This window comes from Salvelinus namaycush, chromosome 3 (genome assembly GCF_016432855.1).
Source record: "Salvelinus namaycush isolate Seneca chromosome 3, SaNama_1.0, whole genome shotgun sequence".
NCBI classification, from domain to species: domain Eukaryota; kingdom Metazoa; phylum Chordata; class Actinopteri; order Salmoniformes; family Salmonidae; genus Salvelinus; species Salvelinus namaycush.
Window position 1 is genome coordinate 17,419,136 of NC_052309.1, and position 17,043 is coordinate 17,436,178.

Below are 17,043 nucleotides of genomic sequence, written 5' to 3' on the forward strand. Positions count from 1 at the left end.
CATTTATTTTTGTTCAGTAGAAAATAAGAGCGCTCTTAAGGTATAGGCACAGGTTACTAGGTCAAGTCAAATGTTACTAGGCCTGTGTGTGATCCTAACCCCAGCTAACCCAGAGTCCACTCAGTTATAGCTCTCTATATCACAGAGCACAAATACTTCAGATACCACTGATCATTATTGGCTCCCGAGTGGCACAGTGGTTTAAGGCACTGCATCTCAGTGCTAGAGGCTATATCACAACCGGCCGTGATTGGGAGTCGCATAGGGCAGCGCACAATTGGCCCAGCGCTGTCCGGGTTAGGGGAGGGTTTGGCCGGGGTAGACCGTCATTGTAAAATAAGAATTTGTTCTTAACTGACTTTCCTAGTTAAATAAAGGTAAAAAAAATAAAAATACATTGCTTTCTGCTCTGAGAGGGAAGGGGAGGGCACAAAGCAGAGTGAACTACTCAGAACTCTTTTACAGCACACTCAACACACCTTTCTAAATAGAGGAAGTGCCTCAGTGTGAGCCTCAGCCCCACCCAGTGATGTGACGGGACAGGCCAGATGACTACAGAGCGGTAGATAGAGAGCGAGCAGCTGTAGACTGACTCTATTGCGTGACTGAGCTTTTACCACAGAGACGCTTCCAGTGAACAAATTGATTAGGAAGAGAAGGGTGTTCAGGGTCATTAGGAAATAACTGAAGTTGGAAAGGACCATTAAGTGGTGAACAGAGCAGAGTGAGACACCTGTTCAAGATGAGACTGAGCTTGGTTTGTTCCTCTTGTTGACACTCATTCTTCCCACTTAGCCAGGTTCTCTTTAAAATTCATTGGGTAGAACTGACATGTGTTCAGACTCAGTTGGGAGGGACTGACTTTATCGTGACTTCTGTCTGACTGCGACCTGTTGGACTCTAGATATGACACAGAATGGTACTGTGACTAGCAATGGCAACGCTAAGAAGGGAGAAGAACTAAAAATTGTTATTGTGGGTGATGGGGGATGTGGGAAAACATCCCTTCTAATGGTGTATGCCAAAGGAGACTTTCCAGAGGTAAGGATAACATGGCATCTAGTGGCATCTCTTGAGATGTTTGCATATTAGAGTAAGGAAGTAAATGTGTTCATGAACATAATTGTTTTAGATTAATGTAATCACTCTTTAACATTTTTTATTTATTTATGGAGTCATTATTAATTTGTGCCCTTTTGAGGGTGACATCACCAAGCCATACTCAGAGTTTTGTTCCTGTCAGGAAAGTAGCCTCATGATTATCTCCACTATATCATGAAATGAATGTAAAAGTATATTGTTTATATCACTAATCTTACTTATTTCTTAATACAAATAAAACAAGTTATTTTCTTGCCATCTCCAGTATTGGTCAGCAGATTTATGCTTAGTTCATTATTCAAGTTAAGACTAATACCAACACTGTCAGTTCCAGCATAAACAACCTTTTGAATAAACAGTTTAGACTATGCAAATATATTCATTTTTCACTAAATTAACTCTCCCAAAAAAAGTCATGGTAAGTTAGCACAAATAAGTAACACTATTCTAAATATAGGCTTCCTTCTCCAAAGATAATGATTTGTTACATAATTAAGGAATTCTCCTAGACAGAGCATTACATATATTCAAGATCTATGGCACTGTATCCAGTTTTGGTTGAATTACATTGTCTCAATTATGTGCATTTACAGTATCCCGTGGATGAAATGCAAAATGATTGAAATACTGAATTTCTTTCTCCCTTTGTCATTTCTGTTTAACAGAAGTATGCTCCGTCTGTGTTTGAGAAATATGTCTCCACAGTCACGTATGGAGGGAAAGAGATTCGGCTCAACCTCTATGACACAGCTGGTAAGGTCCCCTATGCAACATAATCATTATTAAGAATCTATAGATCAAGAAGAGGGTTCTGTTCCTGCACAATGGGCAGGTATGTAGGGTGTGGATCGTTGTTCTGTGGGTGTGGAGTCATCTTGCCTGTAATGCTGGAGCAGATATATTCTGATAGCATATCTTTGATCAGCTAGGTGGAACATAAAGCTAGATAGAAGGATAGAATTGTGTCAGGTCAGTGCAATCCAAGCATTGGGTTCAGAACAGAGATTCTGAAATGCTTTCAATTATTGACTAATATAGCCATCAGTTAAAAATATTGTGACTTATTTATCCTCTTGTTTTCTGGAGAATAAACAGTAAAAACAAACATGGGACTAGTTTGCTGGAGGATGAGAACTGAAAATGTGTCTTATGACTTTCTCTATAACTGGAAACTTTTTCTCCAAGCAATGTGTTTCATTGAAATGTCATAATGGAGTATTGTAGATTTACTGTCTGACTGTAGTAGATTACATTGTTTTTGTAAACGATGAGTATGACGCGACATCTCACTGAGTATTACACCTTGCCCTCTCACAGCACTGATGCAATGACAAGCAGCAGTGTTGCAGAAAGCTGCTGTGACAGAGGATGTGGTGGAGGCTCATCTATAGAAATAATGTTTGTAACTGTATTTGCATCTGAGTGGTCCTTTGATACTTTAAACTAGACATTGCCAGTGAAACCTCAGATTATCAGCTCAAATGGCTAGATATTGAATTGAAAATCTTAATAGCTTCTAAATAATAACTTTATTCTGTTGAATTGTTTACTATTTGATTAAGATCATGTCAAACTTGATTTTCTAGTTTTTCAGCTCGTTGTTATGGATATTGTAAATCACAAATAGAGTACCACAGTATGAGTCATATTACCCATAAAACCTAGCGGTCAAAAAAGGAAATGGTTCCAATCGTTTTTCCACCATAAATGTTTCCCATAGGGGATTTTAGAAACACTTTTAGAAACACCTTCTTTAACCTGTCTCCTCCCCTTCATACACACTGATTGAAGTGGATTTAGCAGGTGACTTCAGTAAGAGATCACAAAACATAGCCATTATTTTAAGTGTTTCTAAAATCCCCTATGGGAAAAATGAATGGTAGAAAAATTATTGGAACCATTTCCCTGTTTTGACCACCAGGTTTTATGGGTATTTTGACACCTCCACTATGTGGCTCTATACCAGCATACACTGAGTACACAAAACATTAGGAACACCTGACTTTCCATGATATAGACTGACCAGGTGAAAGCTGTGATCCCTTACTGATGTCACCTGTTAAATCCACTTCAATCAGGGTAAATGAAGGGGAAGAGACCGGTTAAAGAAGGATTTTTAAGTCTTGAGACAATTGAGACATGTCTTGTGCCATTCAGAGGGTGAATGGGCAAGACAAAATATTTAAGTCTCTTTGAATGGGGAATGGTAGTAGGTGCCAGGCTCACCAGTTTGAGTGTGTCAAGAACTGCAACACTGCTGGGTTTTTCACACTCAACAGTTTCCCGTGTATATCAAGAACGATCCACCACCCAAAGGATATCCAGCCAACTTGACACAACTGTGAGAAGCATTGGAGTCAACATGGGTCAGCATCCCTGTGGAAGGCTTTCGACACCTTGCAGAGTCCATGCCTCAACGAATTGAGGCTGCTCTGAGGACAAAAGGGGGTGTAACACAATATTAGGAAGGTGTTCCTAATGTTTTGTACACTGTGTATTTTATGGTTTTATCAAGACTTGTGGAATAGTTGGCTTCCTGAGAAGTTAGTTTCAGAAATTACTTTATACTTTTTCTCTATCAATCCTGGATATTGCAAACCACTCCCCTCAAGAAATGTAAGTTACACATATTGACTAATAACAGTGGCAGAATGATCTACTTACTATGTTGGGGGCTGATTTTGGCGTTTCCAAGGACAACCTTTCACGTGTCCTAGTGCAGTGTCTCCACTGTGAGTCACCGGCTTATCTTAGCCTAACTGCCGCAACAGCCACTTTATTTGACAGGAAAAGGAAGTTAAAGCCAGGATGTGGTTTTATAACTGGTTATAACATGGTTCAGTATCAACTCATTCCATTACTAGAGGTTGTTAGGGGGGGTGTAATATTGTCTCTTTTTTCCTTCTATAAGTTCACCAAACACTTTATATTGAGTGCATTTGTGTCTCCATTTTTTTCAGGCCAAGATGATTACGATCGTTTGAGGCCACTCTCCTACCAGAATGCCAACCTGGTGTTAGTTTGTTATGATGTGACCAACCCCACCAGTTTTGAAAATGTCTTAATCAAGGTAAGCTCATTGATCATGATTCATCTACGATATTACATTATCCAGTGACAGCCAATGACATTCATATTCTTCCCAACAACAGCCAACGCTAAGTAAGCAGCTAACCACAGTGAATTTAAGGGCCTGCATGTTTTGCTAGGATCCCGGTACAGTGCATAATAGATCTAGTGAGTATTGTCTGTACAAATAAACAAGCACAACATTAGTCACCATAGAGTGGTGGGAAAGGGATTGCGAGTTCACCACTTATAAGTGGTTAGACATCACATCTAGGCAGGAATTTGATGAATGATTGTTGGAGATTGACTTTGATGTGACTGTGTACATTCTTTTGACTTTGCTCGCTATTTGTGACTCAACCAGAGCACATGAACTTTGACCCCAGTGGCTTGGCCTGAAAAACAAACGGGACTGTGCTGGAAGCCTTCCTAAATGAGCAGGGAAATGTCAATAAAGAGCCATGAATGCATACCATGTGATAAAGTCAAGGGGAATGCAGTCAGAGTGAGACTTTGTAAGCACAAAACATTACAGCAAGGGAGGGGGTAAATGTAACGGATGTGAAATGGCTAGCTAGTTAGCGGGTACGCGCTACTAGCATTTCAATCAGTTACATTTTACATTTACATTTTAGTCATTTAGCAGACGCTCTTATCCAGAGCGACTTACAGTAGAGTGCATACATTTTATTACATTTTACATACTGAGACAAGGATATCCCTACCGGCCAAACCCTCCCTAACCCGGACGACGCTATGCCAATTGTGCGTCGCCCCACGGACCTCCCGGTTGCGGCCGGCTGCGACAGAGCCTGGGCGCGAACCCAGCCCAGCCTGGGCGCGAACCCAGAGACTCTGGTGGCGCAGCTAGCACTGCGATGCAGTGCCCTTGACCACTGCGCCACCCGGGAGGTTACGTCACTTGCTCTGAAACCTAGAAGTAGTGTTGCCCCTTGCTCTGCAAGGGCCGCGGCCTTTGTGGAGCGATGGGTAACGATGCTTCGTGGGCGACCGTTGTTGATGTGTGCAGAGGGTCCCTGGTTCGCGCCCGGGTCGGGGCGAGGGGACGTACTAAAGTTATACTGTTACATTGATGCTGTTGACCCGGATCACTGGTTGCTGCGGACAAGGAGGAGTTTGATAGGGGGGTGAGTGTAACGAATGAGAAATGGCTACGTTACTTGTTACTTCACTTGCTATGAAACCTAGAAGTAGTGTAGCCCCTTGCTCTGCAAGGGCCGCGGCTTTTGTGGAGCGATGGGTAACGATGCTTCGTGGGTGTCAGTTGTTGATGTGTGCAGAAGGTCCCTGGTTCGCGCCCGTGTCGGGGCGAGGGGACGGTTTAAAATTATACTGTTACATAAACACGCCTACTTGTAGAACCGATACCTGGGTGGACGTAGAGCCAAACCAAACAACCTGTCAATGTAGTATTTTTGTAGGCTATTTTATAAGTATCTGTTTCCTCTGTTGGGTCATTGATGAAGCTTATTGATAATTGTTTATGGGTCCAGTCAATGAAAATATGAAAACAGTGCACACACACAGTATGCAAACACCATGATCCCGAGTGTAATCCCAATGTGACAGTTTGAGCTCCTTCCTACCTTGACCTCTTACCTCTACATTCACTATTGTGTTCTGCTGTCTCACGCAGTGGTACCCGGAAGTGAACCACTTCTGTCGCGATGTTCCTGTCATTCTGATTGGCTGTAAGACTGACCTGAGGAAGGATAAGGAGCGTACCAGGAGACTCAAAGCCATGGATCAGGCTCCCATCACTTACACACAGGTGAGGATCAACCTGTCCTCCTGATGACAGGGTTTATACACATAACTTGAGGTGTGGTGCTTTGACTTTAACCATTTCATTTGAATTATGGATAATGGCCTTCAAATGCTTGATCCTAGAAAACCTTCTCTGATTTGCCCTGTTTACCAGTCTCCAATTCTGGTCCAGTACTCCCTGTCATCCAGTGACTGCTCATTGTTTGGTTCCACAGGGTGAGGAGACCAGGCGGCATATGAGTGCTGAGCTTTATCTAGAGTGTTCAGCCAAATACCGGGAGAACGTAGAGGACATTTTCAGAGATGCCACCAAAAAAGCCCTGGCATCAAGCCGCAGAGCAAGACACCGTACGAAGAAGAGGCATTGTGTCATCCTGTGACCTCGTTCTAGTGAAAGGACAGAGGCTTGAAGTCCATTGACACAACGGGACACTGTCCTCTGGTCTTACATGCCAAAGCTACCCAATCTGCTGCTTGTCTATTATAAACAACTGCTTGCCACATCCTGGGTCATCTTAATTCAATTTCAAGAAGAGCCTGTTCCATCCCCAACCAATTCATGCCTTTGGGATCTGGACAATGATATTGAACACTGAACTAATATCTGCTAAGATCTGCTAGGATAGAGATGGAATTCCTGCTAGTTCTATGGGCGCAAGGTCTATCCTGGGATTCTAGAGTGGTTTTGTTATTGACTAGCTACGTTAGACCAGGGTGTAAATTGGCATATAAAATCAAATCAAATGTATTTATATAGCCCTTCTTACATTAGCTGATATCTCAAAGTGCTGTACAGAAACCCAGCCTAAAACCCCAAACAGCAAGCAATGCAGGTGTAAAAGCAGATTGAGATTGTGCTTCATATACCTTTTTCAAATATCCTGTTATCAATTACTGAATTTCAATTTTTACTTTTATAAAGAACTTGTTATGCCTATTGCTGGCCTTCTGTGGTGTTGATTTTTTAACATTTCTCACGATCATTGAGTGGTTGATTTGTAAAACATTTTTTGTAGCAGTTCCATTTCTAGGGCGAGGCACTGACCTACTTAATGTACTGTGTTACCTTGAATAACTCTTCCTTGATACAATCACAGCTCTGGTCCACTGATCACCTGGCAAGATTTGTTTCAGGAAGTTGTCTGTTAATGGATACCTACTCAGGGCAAATATCCCTATTACATATGTTCATGTAAGTGGCTTACCCTTTCTGCAGAGGATGATAAGTACTAATCAGTGACCGTGCTTACTAAGTATGTTGGTAAACAGTGCATCATCTTCTGAATACAATGTGATGCTGCACCTTTTATATTGTCAGGGCAATTTACTACTGTGGTTGAAAGCTGTTAGAAATGAGCTCCTTTCAAAGCTGGAGTCTGGACCAATATTTATTGCAGGTCACTAAGTTAAATGACAGTGCCCACTAGTGGTGGTTGCTATGAAAAAAGACAAGGCAGTGTTTCCTACTTAGATAACTGAATAATATGGACATGCTGATTGATAAATGTATGTTTAGATAAGAAACACATCACATGATTTTCTAGTTGTAAAATGACATTACACAGAGCCATATATATCCATGTAAATAAATGGCTCTGACATAAGTATGTTCCCCCAAGAGGGAACAGCTACCATCATGCAAAGCTGATTCAACATAAGTCATATGTTGAAAATAAATCAGCCCAATCAATTAATCAAATGCCACAACTAAACATGAAAAGACATTACACAATCTTTGAATCAAATGTTTTATTTCTTTTACAGCCATGTATAGTGTGAAAAAGCAGTAAGAGACAGCATAAATTAAATGATTTTGTCCAGTGTCTCGTTGTTACAGGTGTACGTTCAGGCACAAGTTAGTCTTATGACAGGACAATCCATGACATGAACATTAAACCAAACTAACAATACATGAGGAAATAGGATCTGTTGTGTACTGCATTGTAGCAGATGACAGACTGACCATTAGACCAAAATGTTAAATTCAATAACATGCTTTAACTTTTTTCCACAAGTGTAATAAAAATAGTGGTTCCCTTCGAGAGTACAATAGATTTTTTTTAAATGAAAACAAGACAAAGTCCAAGACCTTACATTTTCCCCAATAACAACACTTCATTCCAAATGGAACAAAAACATACATCACGCAATTGTGACAGGCTACAGTGAGAGATAAGGCATTTAGAAAGCCCTGTCACTAAGTAATAAAGTTGTTGAGACCAATCCCTTTGTTCAAATGCACATCTAATAACAGTACAAAATTAAATAATGCTGAAAATGGGTACAAATGCTCTTGAGATTTGTACATAGTTCAGAGTGGACACGTTACTATACATACCATGTATGTCAGCAGAGTTATATACACTTGATCACTCCCGCACATTTGTGCTCAAGACATTATTGCCAATCATTTGTTCACAGTACCAGTGCTCATAGCAGCAATTGTTTGTTGTGGACCTTAACAGCATATTGTGATCAAGGTGAACTCAAACAACCAGCATCTTCTTGCACAACCTGAATTGGACAAGTCTCTCAAATAATAATTAATTGAAAGGGTTATCATTTTGAACCAGATTACAGGATTTAAAAAATATGGACTTTTGTCTATGCCGAATCCACTGTGTCTGAAATGATACAACACCAGGCACTCAGATAAGCAAGGTGCAGACCATTACAGAAAAGAAACCCTTGTATACTCAAACTTGGTCAGTATCATTAGTATATGCATAATTTAAAAATTGAACGCCTGTGTAATTTATGGTTGCCAAATCAACCCAAACAATGGTAGTAAACTGCTGCTGTTAAAATGTGTAAATGTCTATGATCAGTTAAGTCCAGGCTGAAAGAAGAAGCAGGCTTTAGTTTATATAATATAGACATGTTACTATCCAGAAATAAGCAAATGGGTTTACTTTCAACAGCACACCGGGGAGAAATATATAGTTCAATGCATCTTTACTGAAAAACATCAAAACGACAGACACTTGTAGTTACAAATAACAGTGAAAAAATGGCTGTGCCCTGGACGTATTCGAATATGCCATACCGATAACAGTTATGTGAAGTAGTGACATGACCACACAGTACATATACTTTGTAGGTAAACTCACCTTTTCTCATGACCTAATGCAGGGTTTCTCAAACTCAGTCCTGGGCCCCCCCCAGGTACACATTTGTTTTTTACCCTAGCACTACACAGCTGACTCAAATACCCAACTAATCCTCATCAAGCTTTGATTATTTGATTCAGTTGTGTAATGCTAGGGCAAACACTCAAACGTGCACCTAGGGGGGCCCAGGACCGAGTTTGGGAAACCCTGACCTAATGCTACTTGTCTTTGTTGAGTTGCATATAGTTTGAAGAGTGGCTCTCTGTACATGTAGTTCATGCTCCGACCTAAAAACATCAACACCATAATTAATCAGTCTGTCCACTCACTAAATCTATAAGGCTCAAGCCTCAAACGGTCCAGGATTGCAGTAGTTCATCTGCCAGACGAAAGCTGCTCTGTGTTGTGATTGCATGTGTAGTAAGGACAATGACAGGTTATCGGAAACAAAAGCACACTCAGCCAAGATTATTGGTTAATGTTGCAGCTGTCATCACGGTCCGAGACACATTGGTCTCTCTGCTCTGTCTTTTCCTGGCACAAACCCTCTGCCGTCCATCTTTCCATCGGCTGTGCGTGTCAAAGTGCCCTTTTGCTTAATGGTTACTGGCCACTTGGAGGTCTGAGCTGTAGTCAGACTCGTTCACTCCTGCTTTTGCACCTTTTCTGGGTTTTCCTGGATCTTTTGGTGAACAACTTTTAATGTGGTGAGAAAATTACCCAGGAATAGGACAAGAAATGTCAGTGCCAACATAAATACCTGAAAAGATACAAACAAAGGCATTAGGAATGACATGTATTCATGACATTTAGTATAATCACATCATGACATCATTTAGTATAATGACATCCCAAGGTTAAACTTCAGGCATCTTGTATCGAGCATAGGCTACAAGAAAATTCTAGACGACCTTGCACAAGACGGGCTGGGAGTAGAGACATGTTGTACTGTATTGTATTTGAAAACAAGGGACTTAGAGATTGTAGGGTAGTATTTCTGTCCTTACCTGCCACTCTTTACAGTCTTCATGTCCTGCCAACCGAAACAGAGTCATAGCATTGTACAGCTGCCAGAACTGTGAAGGGGATTGGAGAGAGAGAGAGAGAGAGAGAGAGAGAGAGAAAAGCTCAGTCCAAGACCTGCAACCTTACTCAAGCACACAAGCATGGAAGCTTACCCTGGAGTGTGTACATGTAAATGTATAAACAGCAGAAATAACCATCTTATTCACTGGAATAAGTAACACAATTAAAGCCTTGCAATCATGTTGGGCAAGACTTTATTTACAATAGTGACAGATTTTGCAATAACATCTTTTTACTTCCAGTTGACCGTCTCCCCACCCCACTCTCATCCCAGTCTGTGTGAAACACACTGGCACACACCCAGACTAACCTGACCTCATCCCTGGATGACCATTCAATACAATTGTGTTTAAGTTCCTCACTGTTGAGAAAAGATATTAAGCCTGATATGTCAATGTCTTGAGTTGAAAGTAGTAGAAAGGTGGAATAAATGTTAAACAACCTCTGAACTAAACCCATATTTAGGAGCTGTGTGGTGGTCTGGTGTTTGACTTACATGGCCAAAAAAGAGAAATGGCAAGAGGAAGGTGAGCCCTCTCCACATCCATGACTGAAACCCCTCTGAAAAACAGATATGCATACATTACTAATGGTGGAAAATTAACATTCACTAAGGCACAAACTACAGAAAGTTTACATCGTTTAAAAAGCTTTGTCAAGGGTACAGGTTAATCATTAGACACATTATGGTAAGGAGAATACAGTAAGCTATATCAAAAACAGAGCTAAACATTCTGTATGTCAGAACCAATACTCTGTTCAAGGGGCAGCTGCAGACTGATTGTGAGATGTTATCCATCAGCTCACTGTGGTCAGCAAGATAGAAATACACTAGAAAAATGTATCATAATTGCAATTTTGGGCAGTAGAAATGAAAACTTGAGATTCAAAGAGTGTGATGTTCTGCAAGGTATTCCGACAATTGGGATTTCACTCAACATGGAAGAGAAACAACTTGCTTAAGGGTAAAACCCCACCTTCGTCCCATTTTTGCAGTCACGGGGTTGCTTGTGGCCCACTTCATTGTAACAACTATTGACACACACAAACGTCTTGTAAATGGTTCAAAAGCCCACAGGGGGTTTCCCAAGTCATAACCAATAAGCAAGCCTTAGAAACTTTCCTAACTGAAAAGGAGCTCATCTTACCCACTGTGAGGTCCAACTGATTTCTCTCCCCCAAAGCTCGTAACCGGTATAAGCAGCCACTTTGGTAGTAATATTGAAGAAAATGCACAAAGCCTGAAAACCAAAAGGATGGATAAAAAAAATGTATCAAACATCTTTACAACCAATAATGTATGAGCAATGACATGCACTTACATTTCAGTAATTTAGGCTATATTGTGCAGCTTGTGATTTTTTTTCTCCTCCCCTTAACACAATATCTACTTAACAAAACTATTAAACGCAACACACAAAAATGTCAACTATTTTATTGAGTTACAGTTCATATAAGGAAATCAGTCAATTGAAATAAATTCAGAAGGACCTAATCAATGGATTTCACATGACTGGGCAGGGGCCCACCCAATCAGAACTAGTTTCTCTCCACAAAAGTTCATTTTTACAGACAGAAATACTCCTCAGTTTTATCATCTGGTCGGGTGACTGGTCTCAGACGATCCCGCAGGTGAAGAAGCCGGATGTGGAGGTCCTGGGCTGACGTGGTTACACGTGGTCTGCGGTTGGTCGTACTGCCAAATTCTCTAAAATTATGTTGGAGGTGGCTTATGGTAGAGAAAGGACTATTAAATTCTCTGGCAACAGATCTGGTGGACATTTCTACAGTCAGCATGCCAATTGCGCGCTCCCTCAAAACTTGAGACATCTGTGGCATTGTGTTGTGACAAAACTGCACATTTTAGAGTGGCCTTTTATTGTCCCCAGCACAAGGTGCACATGTGTAATGATCATGAGGTATAATTCTTGATATGCCACACCTGTCAGCTGGATGGATTATCTTGGCAAAGGAGAAATGATCCCTAATAGGGATGTAAACAAATTTGTGGAAAATAAGCTTTTTGTGCATATGGAAGATTTCTAGGATATTTTATTTCAGCTCATGAAACATAGGACCAACACTTTAGATGTTGCGTTTATATTTTTGTTCAGTATAAATAGAAAAAGTAGATGCTTACTCTGGTAAATGGAGAATGCAAGGAATTGACTTCTAAACATCTGATACATGGACCCCTCTGGCCTTTGAGAAGAAGCAAACAGAGGAACCAATCAATACAAGTAATGGGATAACGTTTCACAAACTGCTTGTCAGAAAACCTTTGAGGGCAACTGCCAACAGATGTTTTGCTTTTGACCAACAGCAATTCAAAGAAAGTGTTCAAAGTTAAAAATAAATAAAGCACTTACCAGGTAAGCATTACACCTGATAGGAAGGTAGAGACATAATGATGGGAGACCCACCACCCTTTGATCCTGAAAGGACACATGGAGTGGAATTAAAATAAAGAAGCATAACTTGGTAGGCACACTGGTAAAGTATTTTGATCTCACTGAGTTAATAATCACATAAAAAGCTTAGTAGCTCACCGGGACCCATTGCTCATGAGGATGCTTTCCCTTATGGTCAAAGTGCAGTAGTACCAAACCAGCAAGAAGTTGAAGATTTCATCTGTGACACTGCAACAACAAAACACAGACATTTACAACTACTTTGCTTTGATGAAACATTAAAAGATGCTACAAGGAAACATCAAATGCATAACATAACCAACTCACCGGTAATTGAGCAAAAAGAGACAGGTTATGGCCCCAAACATCAAGATTATTGTCATAAAAAGCTTGAACTTCTCATATTCATCTTTATAGGCAAATCTGCTCCAGAGAATAGAACAAACAGGGGGTCATAAGCAGAAACCATGCGGATGTGACTGAATACAGATATTTTGTTAAAGCACACTTACTTTGCCTGGTTGCTGAGAAGTGTTACATTCACATTGCCAAGCACCAAATTTAAGTACAATCTGAAAAGAGACAAACATTTTACAATATGCTTTGACACCCTCATATGGTAACATCTGTAACCAAAATATGTAATAAGCATGTCCTCAAATACACTGACCCATTCTTCTTTGGCAAATAGGCTTCCATATCAAAGAAGAAATTCTCTTTGTCTTTAATTTGCATTTGGATGTCTTTGATCAGTTCCATTTCTTTCTCACCACTTGTTTTTGTGCACCTGTAGAAGAAAATTAAACCTTTAAATGCTCAGGTCCTACTTATGGGGACCTTTGGAACAGGAAAATAAGACTGAACCATTCCGTGTCAACTGACAGCACTAAGAGTAGGCTACTTACTTGCACAGACTGTGCCCGAGGTCTTTTAGACCCTTCCGCTGTTTACTAATGGCACTGCTGCATGTTGCCTGGAGGTTGGTGAGCTCATCGAGCTTCTGTCTGTACACTTTGTGAGTTTCCTATAAATAAAATGTAAATAAATAAGCGAAGGATGTTTCATCTGTACTCAAATATGTTGATAGCAGAGACTGTCAAATCGGCAATTATTTTCACCAAAGAGAGTTTAGGCATGCGGTCTAGGACAGATCCCTCCCTTTAATTTCTAAGGAGTTTGAGGCTGATCCCTGATCTGGCAGAATATAACAGGTGGATGGAAGACAGCATTGCATTTGCAGTATCATTGAACTTATCCTGTCCTTTCAAGTGGTGTCAAGAAGGAAATGAGAGGGAAAGAAGCCACTGCACCCTGGTTAAAGTGACCCTTATTTGCTACATACCTGCATTGGTTGACTGATTTAACTGCGCCGAGGTTACAATTTGGGGGATTTCACTATAAAAAAACAACTAGCTAGGTACTAATCATTGTTATCAAACTGAGCTAGCTAGTTTGCTTGCTGGTTATTATGACTTCAACAGGCTATTATTGCTAGTTAACGAGCTAACATTTGCCATTCACTGGCCAAATTTCCATATATTAAATCTAGCTAGCTGCACCAATTCAAGAAAACCGGACTCGCATACCCCAGGACACTATACTGAACAAAAATATAAAATGCAACAATTGCAAAGATTTTACTGAGTTACAGTTCATAAGGAAATCAGTCATTTGAAATAAATTCATTAGGCACTTAAGGATTGGAAATACAGATATGCATCTGTTGATCACAGATAACTTTTTTTTTTTTTAAGTAGGGGCATGGATCAGAAAACCGGTGTTTTCTAACCACCATTTGTCTCATGCAGCGAGACATCTCCATCGCATAGAGTTGATCAGGCTGTTGATTGTCTCCAATGGCTGTACGGAGTTGATGGATAATGGCGGGAACTGGAACACACTGTCTAACACGTCGATCCAGAGCATCCCAAACGTACTCAATGGGTGACATGTCTGGTGAGTATGCAGGCCATGGAAGAACTGCGACATTTTCAGCTGTCAGGAATTGTGTACAGATCTTGGGGCCGTGCACTTTCAGGCTGAAGGATGAGGTGATGGCGGCGGATGAATGGCACAACAATGGGCATCAGAATCTCAACACATATCTCTGTGCATTCAAATTGCCATCGATAAAATGCAATTGTGTTCAGTGTCCATAGCTTATGCCTGCCCATACTATAAACCCACCGCCCCATGGGGCACTGGGGGTTATGGTTCACAACGTTAACTTCAACAAACCGCTTGCCCACACAAAACCAGACACATGGCCTGCGGTTGAGAGGCCGGTTGGATGTACTGCAAATTCTCTAAAACGACAGAGGTGGCTTATGGTATAGAAAGGAATATTAAATTCTCTGGTAACAGCTCTGGTGGACATTCCCGCAGTCAGCATGCCAATTGTACGCTCCCTCAAAACTTGAGACATCTGTAGCATTGTGTTGTGTGACAAAACTGCACATTTTAGAGTGGCCTTTTATTGTCCCCAGCACAAGGTGCACATGTGTAATGATCATGCTATATAATTTTTGATATGCCACACCTGTCAGCTGGCTGGATTGTCTTGGCAAAGGAAAAATGCTCACTAATAGGGATGTAAACAAATTTGTAGACAATGAGAGAAATAAGCTTTTTGTGCATATGTAAGATTTCTGGGATCTTTCATTTCAGCTCATGAAACCAACACTTTACATGTTGCGTTTATATTTTTGTTCAGCATAATTATATTGGAAAGCTCCTGAATACAAAATATTGTGTACAATTATAACGTTACCCGATAACCTTTTGTCAAATTAGTATACTGGGTTAACTAAGCTATCTAGCAAACTAACTAACAGGCTAGCTAGCAATTTACCAAACTGAGTTGACAATCGTAGCAATATCATCCTCCTCTCTTGCCGAACTGACGGTAGTACACGTCACGCTACGCACTAACGTTAGCTAGCTGTCAAACAGGCTTCACATAGGCCTACCTGTAATTGTTGATATTCTTGGTCAATTTCTTCCCAATCAGTTTGACACCTTTGCAGGGACATTGTGCCAGTTAGCGGCACGAGCTAGCTATTTCGCTTCCTCCGACTCCCTGTACAGAACCTCCAGATGGCTACAATACAGCCGCAGACAGTTACTAGTATTTTTTGGTAGCAACCACTGAGGTATAATAAGAATGGTAGCTACAGCTGTTCAAGATTATTTTTCCATGTCACGCTGTGCGCATGCGTCAGACCGCCTACTCTGTCAAATGTATCTATGTGACGTCACAGTTCTAAAAGTGCTGAAATATTAATACTCGACAGGAACGCCTACTACAATAACAGCTTCACATTACTGTTTGAGAAAAATGTTTTGGATAATGATTTGAAGAGCAATATAATACATTTACAAGAACTGAAAAATGTTTCTGACTCAGCGCAAACGCTGACAGGAAAATGTGTACGTCTATGCAAATTGGTTGCTATGGGGATATAACGTTTGGTCACTGACTGTAGCCACCGTTCATTATAGACAGGTTGGTTGTTTAGCAACTTAATCGACGAGTGCACAACAGACGGGGTTAGTGTAAATCGGGAATATGCAACCCTGGTCCTGGAGTAACCGAACTGGAAGACTAGGTGTGTTGAATTTAGGCAATCATTGAAATGATCAATTAGCTCAGTTGGTCTGGTGTGGTGTCTAGTTGGAACAAAATCCTGCAGTATCTGCAGCACTCCAGGAAGAAGCAGACAGGAACTTTCTGGGGGAGGCGTAAACTTGGACGCGCAAGGTTCGACTTCAAACAAGGAAGCGAAATACACTGCTCAAAAAAATAAAGGGAACACTAAAATAACACATCCTAGATCTGAATGAATGAAATATTCTTATTAAATACTTTTTTTTTTTACATAGTTGAATGTGCTGACAACAAAATCACACAAAAATTATCAATGGAAATCAAATTTATCAACCCATGGAGGTCTGGATTTGGAGTCACACTCAAAATTAAAGTGGAAAACCACACTACAGGCTGATCCAACTTTGATGTAATGTCCTTAAAACAAGTCAAAATGAGGCTCAGTAGTGTGTGTGGCCTCCACGTGCCTGTATGACCTCCCTACAACGCCTGGGCATGCTCCTGATGAGGTGGCGGATGGTCTCCTGAGGGATCTCCTCCCAGACCTGGACTAAAGCATCCGCCAACTCCTGGACAGTCTGTGGTGCAACGTGGCGTTGGTGGATGGAGCGAGACATGATGTCCCAGATGTGCTCAATTGGATTCAGGTCTGGGGAACGGGCGGGCCAGTCCATAGCATCAATGCCTTCCTCTTGCAGGAACTGCTGACACACTCCAGCCACATGAGGTCTAGCATTGTCTTGCATTAGGAGGAACCCAGGGCCAACCGCACCAGCATATGGTCTCACAAGGGGTCTGAGGATCTCATCTCGGTACCTAATGGCAGTCAGGCTACCTCTGGCGAGCACATGGAGGGCTGTGCGGCCCCCCA

The 17,043-nt window shown here is 41.1% G+C and overlaps 2 protein-coding genes across 2 annotated transcripts; one reads left to right on the forward strand and one right to left on the reverse strand.

Annotated features, from left to right (window-relative positions):
- Window positions 1-544: 544 nt before the first annotated feature.
- Window positions 545-6,895, forward strand: LOC120045036 (rho-related GTP-binding protein RhoF-like). The gene is made up of 5 exons (XM_038989862.1): window positions 545-1,041; window positions 1,767-1,854; window positions 4,062-4,171; window positions 5,828-5,962; window positions 6,174-6,895. Exons 1-5 carry the CDS (start codon window positions 907-909, stop codon window positions 6,336-6,338), a joined length of 633 nt encoding a protein of 210 aa, XP_038845790.1. The 5' UTR covers window positions 545-906; the 3' UTR covers window positions 6,339-6,895.
- Window positions 6,896-7,692: 797 nt separating this feature from the next.
- LOC120045035 (transmembrane protein 120B) lies at window positions 7,693-15,777 on the reverse strand. Its single transcript, XM_038989861.1, has 12 exons — window positions 15,535-15,777; window positions 13,471-13,589; window positions 13,236-13,352; window positions 13,078-13,137; window positions 12,893-12,988; window positions 12,704-12,793; window positions 12,524-12,589; window positions 12,295-12,356; window positions 11,303-11,395; window positions 10,651-10,715; window positions 10,076-10,144; window positions 7,693-9,828 (listed from the first exon to the last, which is right to left on the reverse strand). The coding sequence occupies exons 1-12, from the start codon at window positions 15,595-15,597 to the stop codon at window positions 9,712-9,714; spliced, it is 1,017 nt and encodes a 338-aa protein (XP_038845789.1). The 5' UTR covers window positions 15,598-15,777; the 3' UTR covers window positions 7,693-9,711.
- Window positions 15,778-17,043: the final 1,266 nt, after the last annotated feature.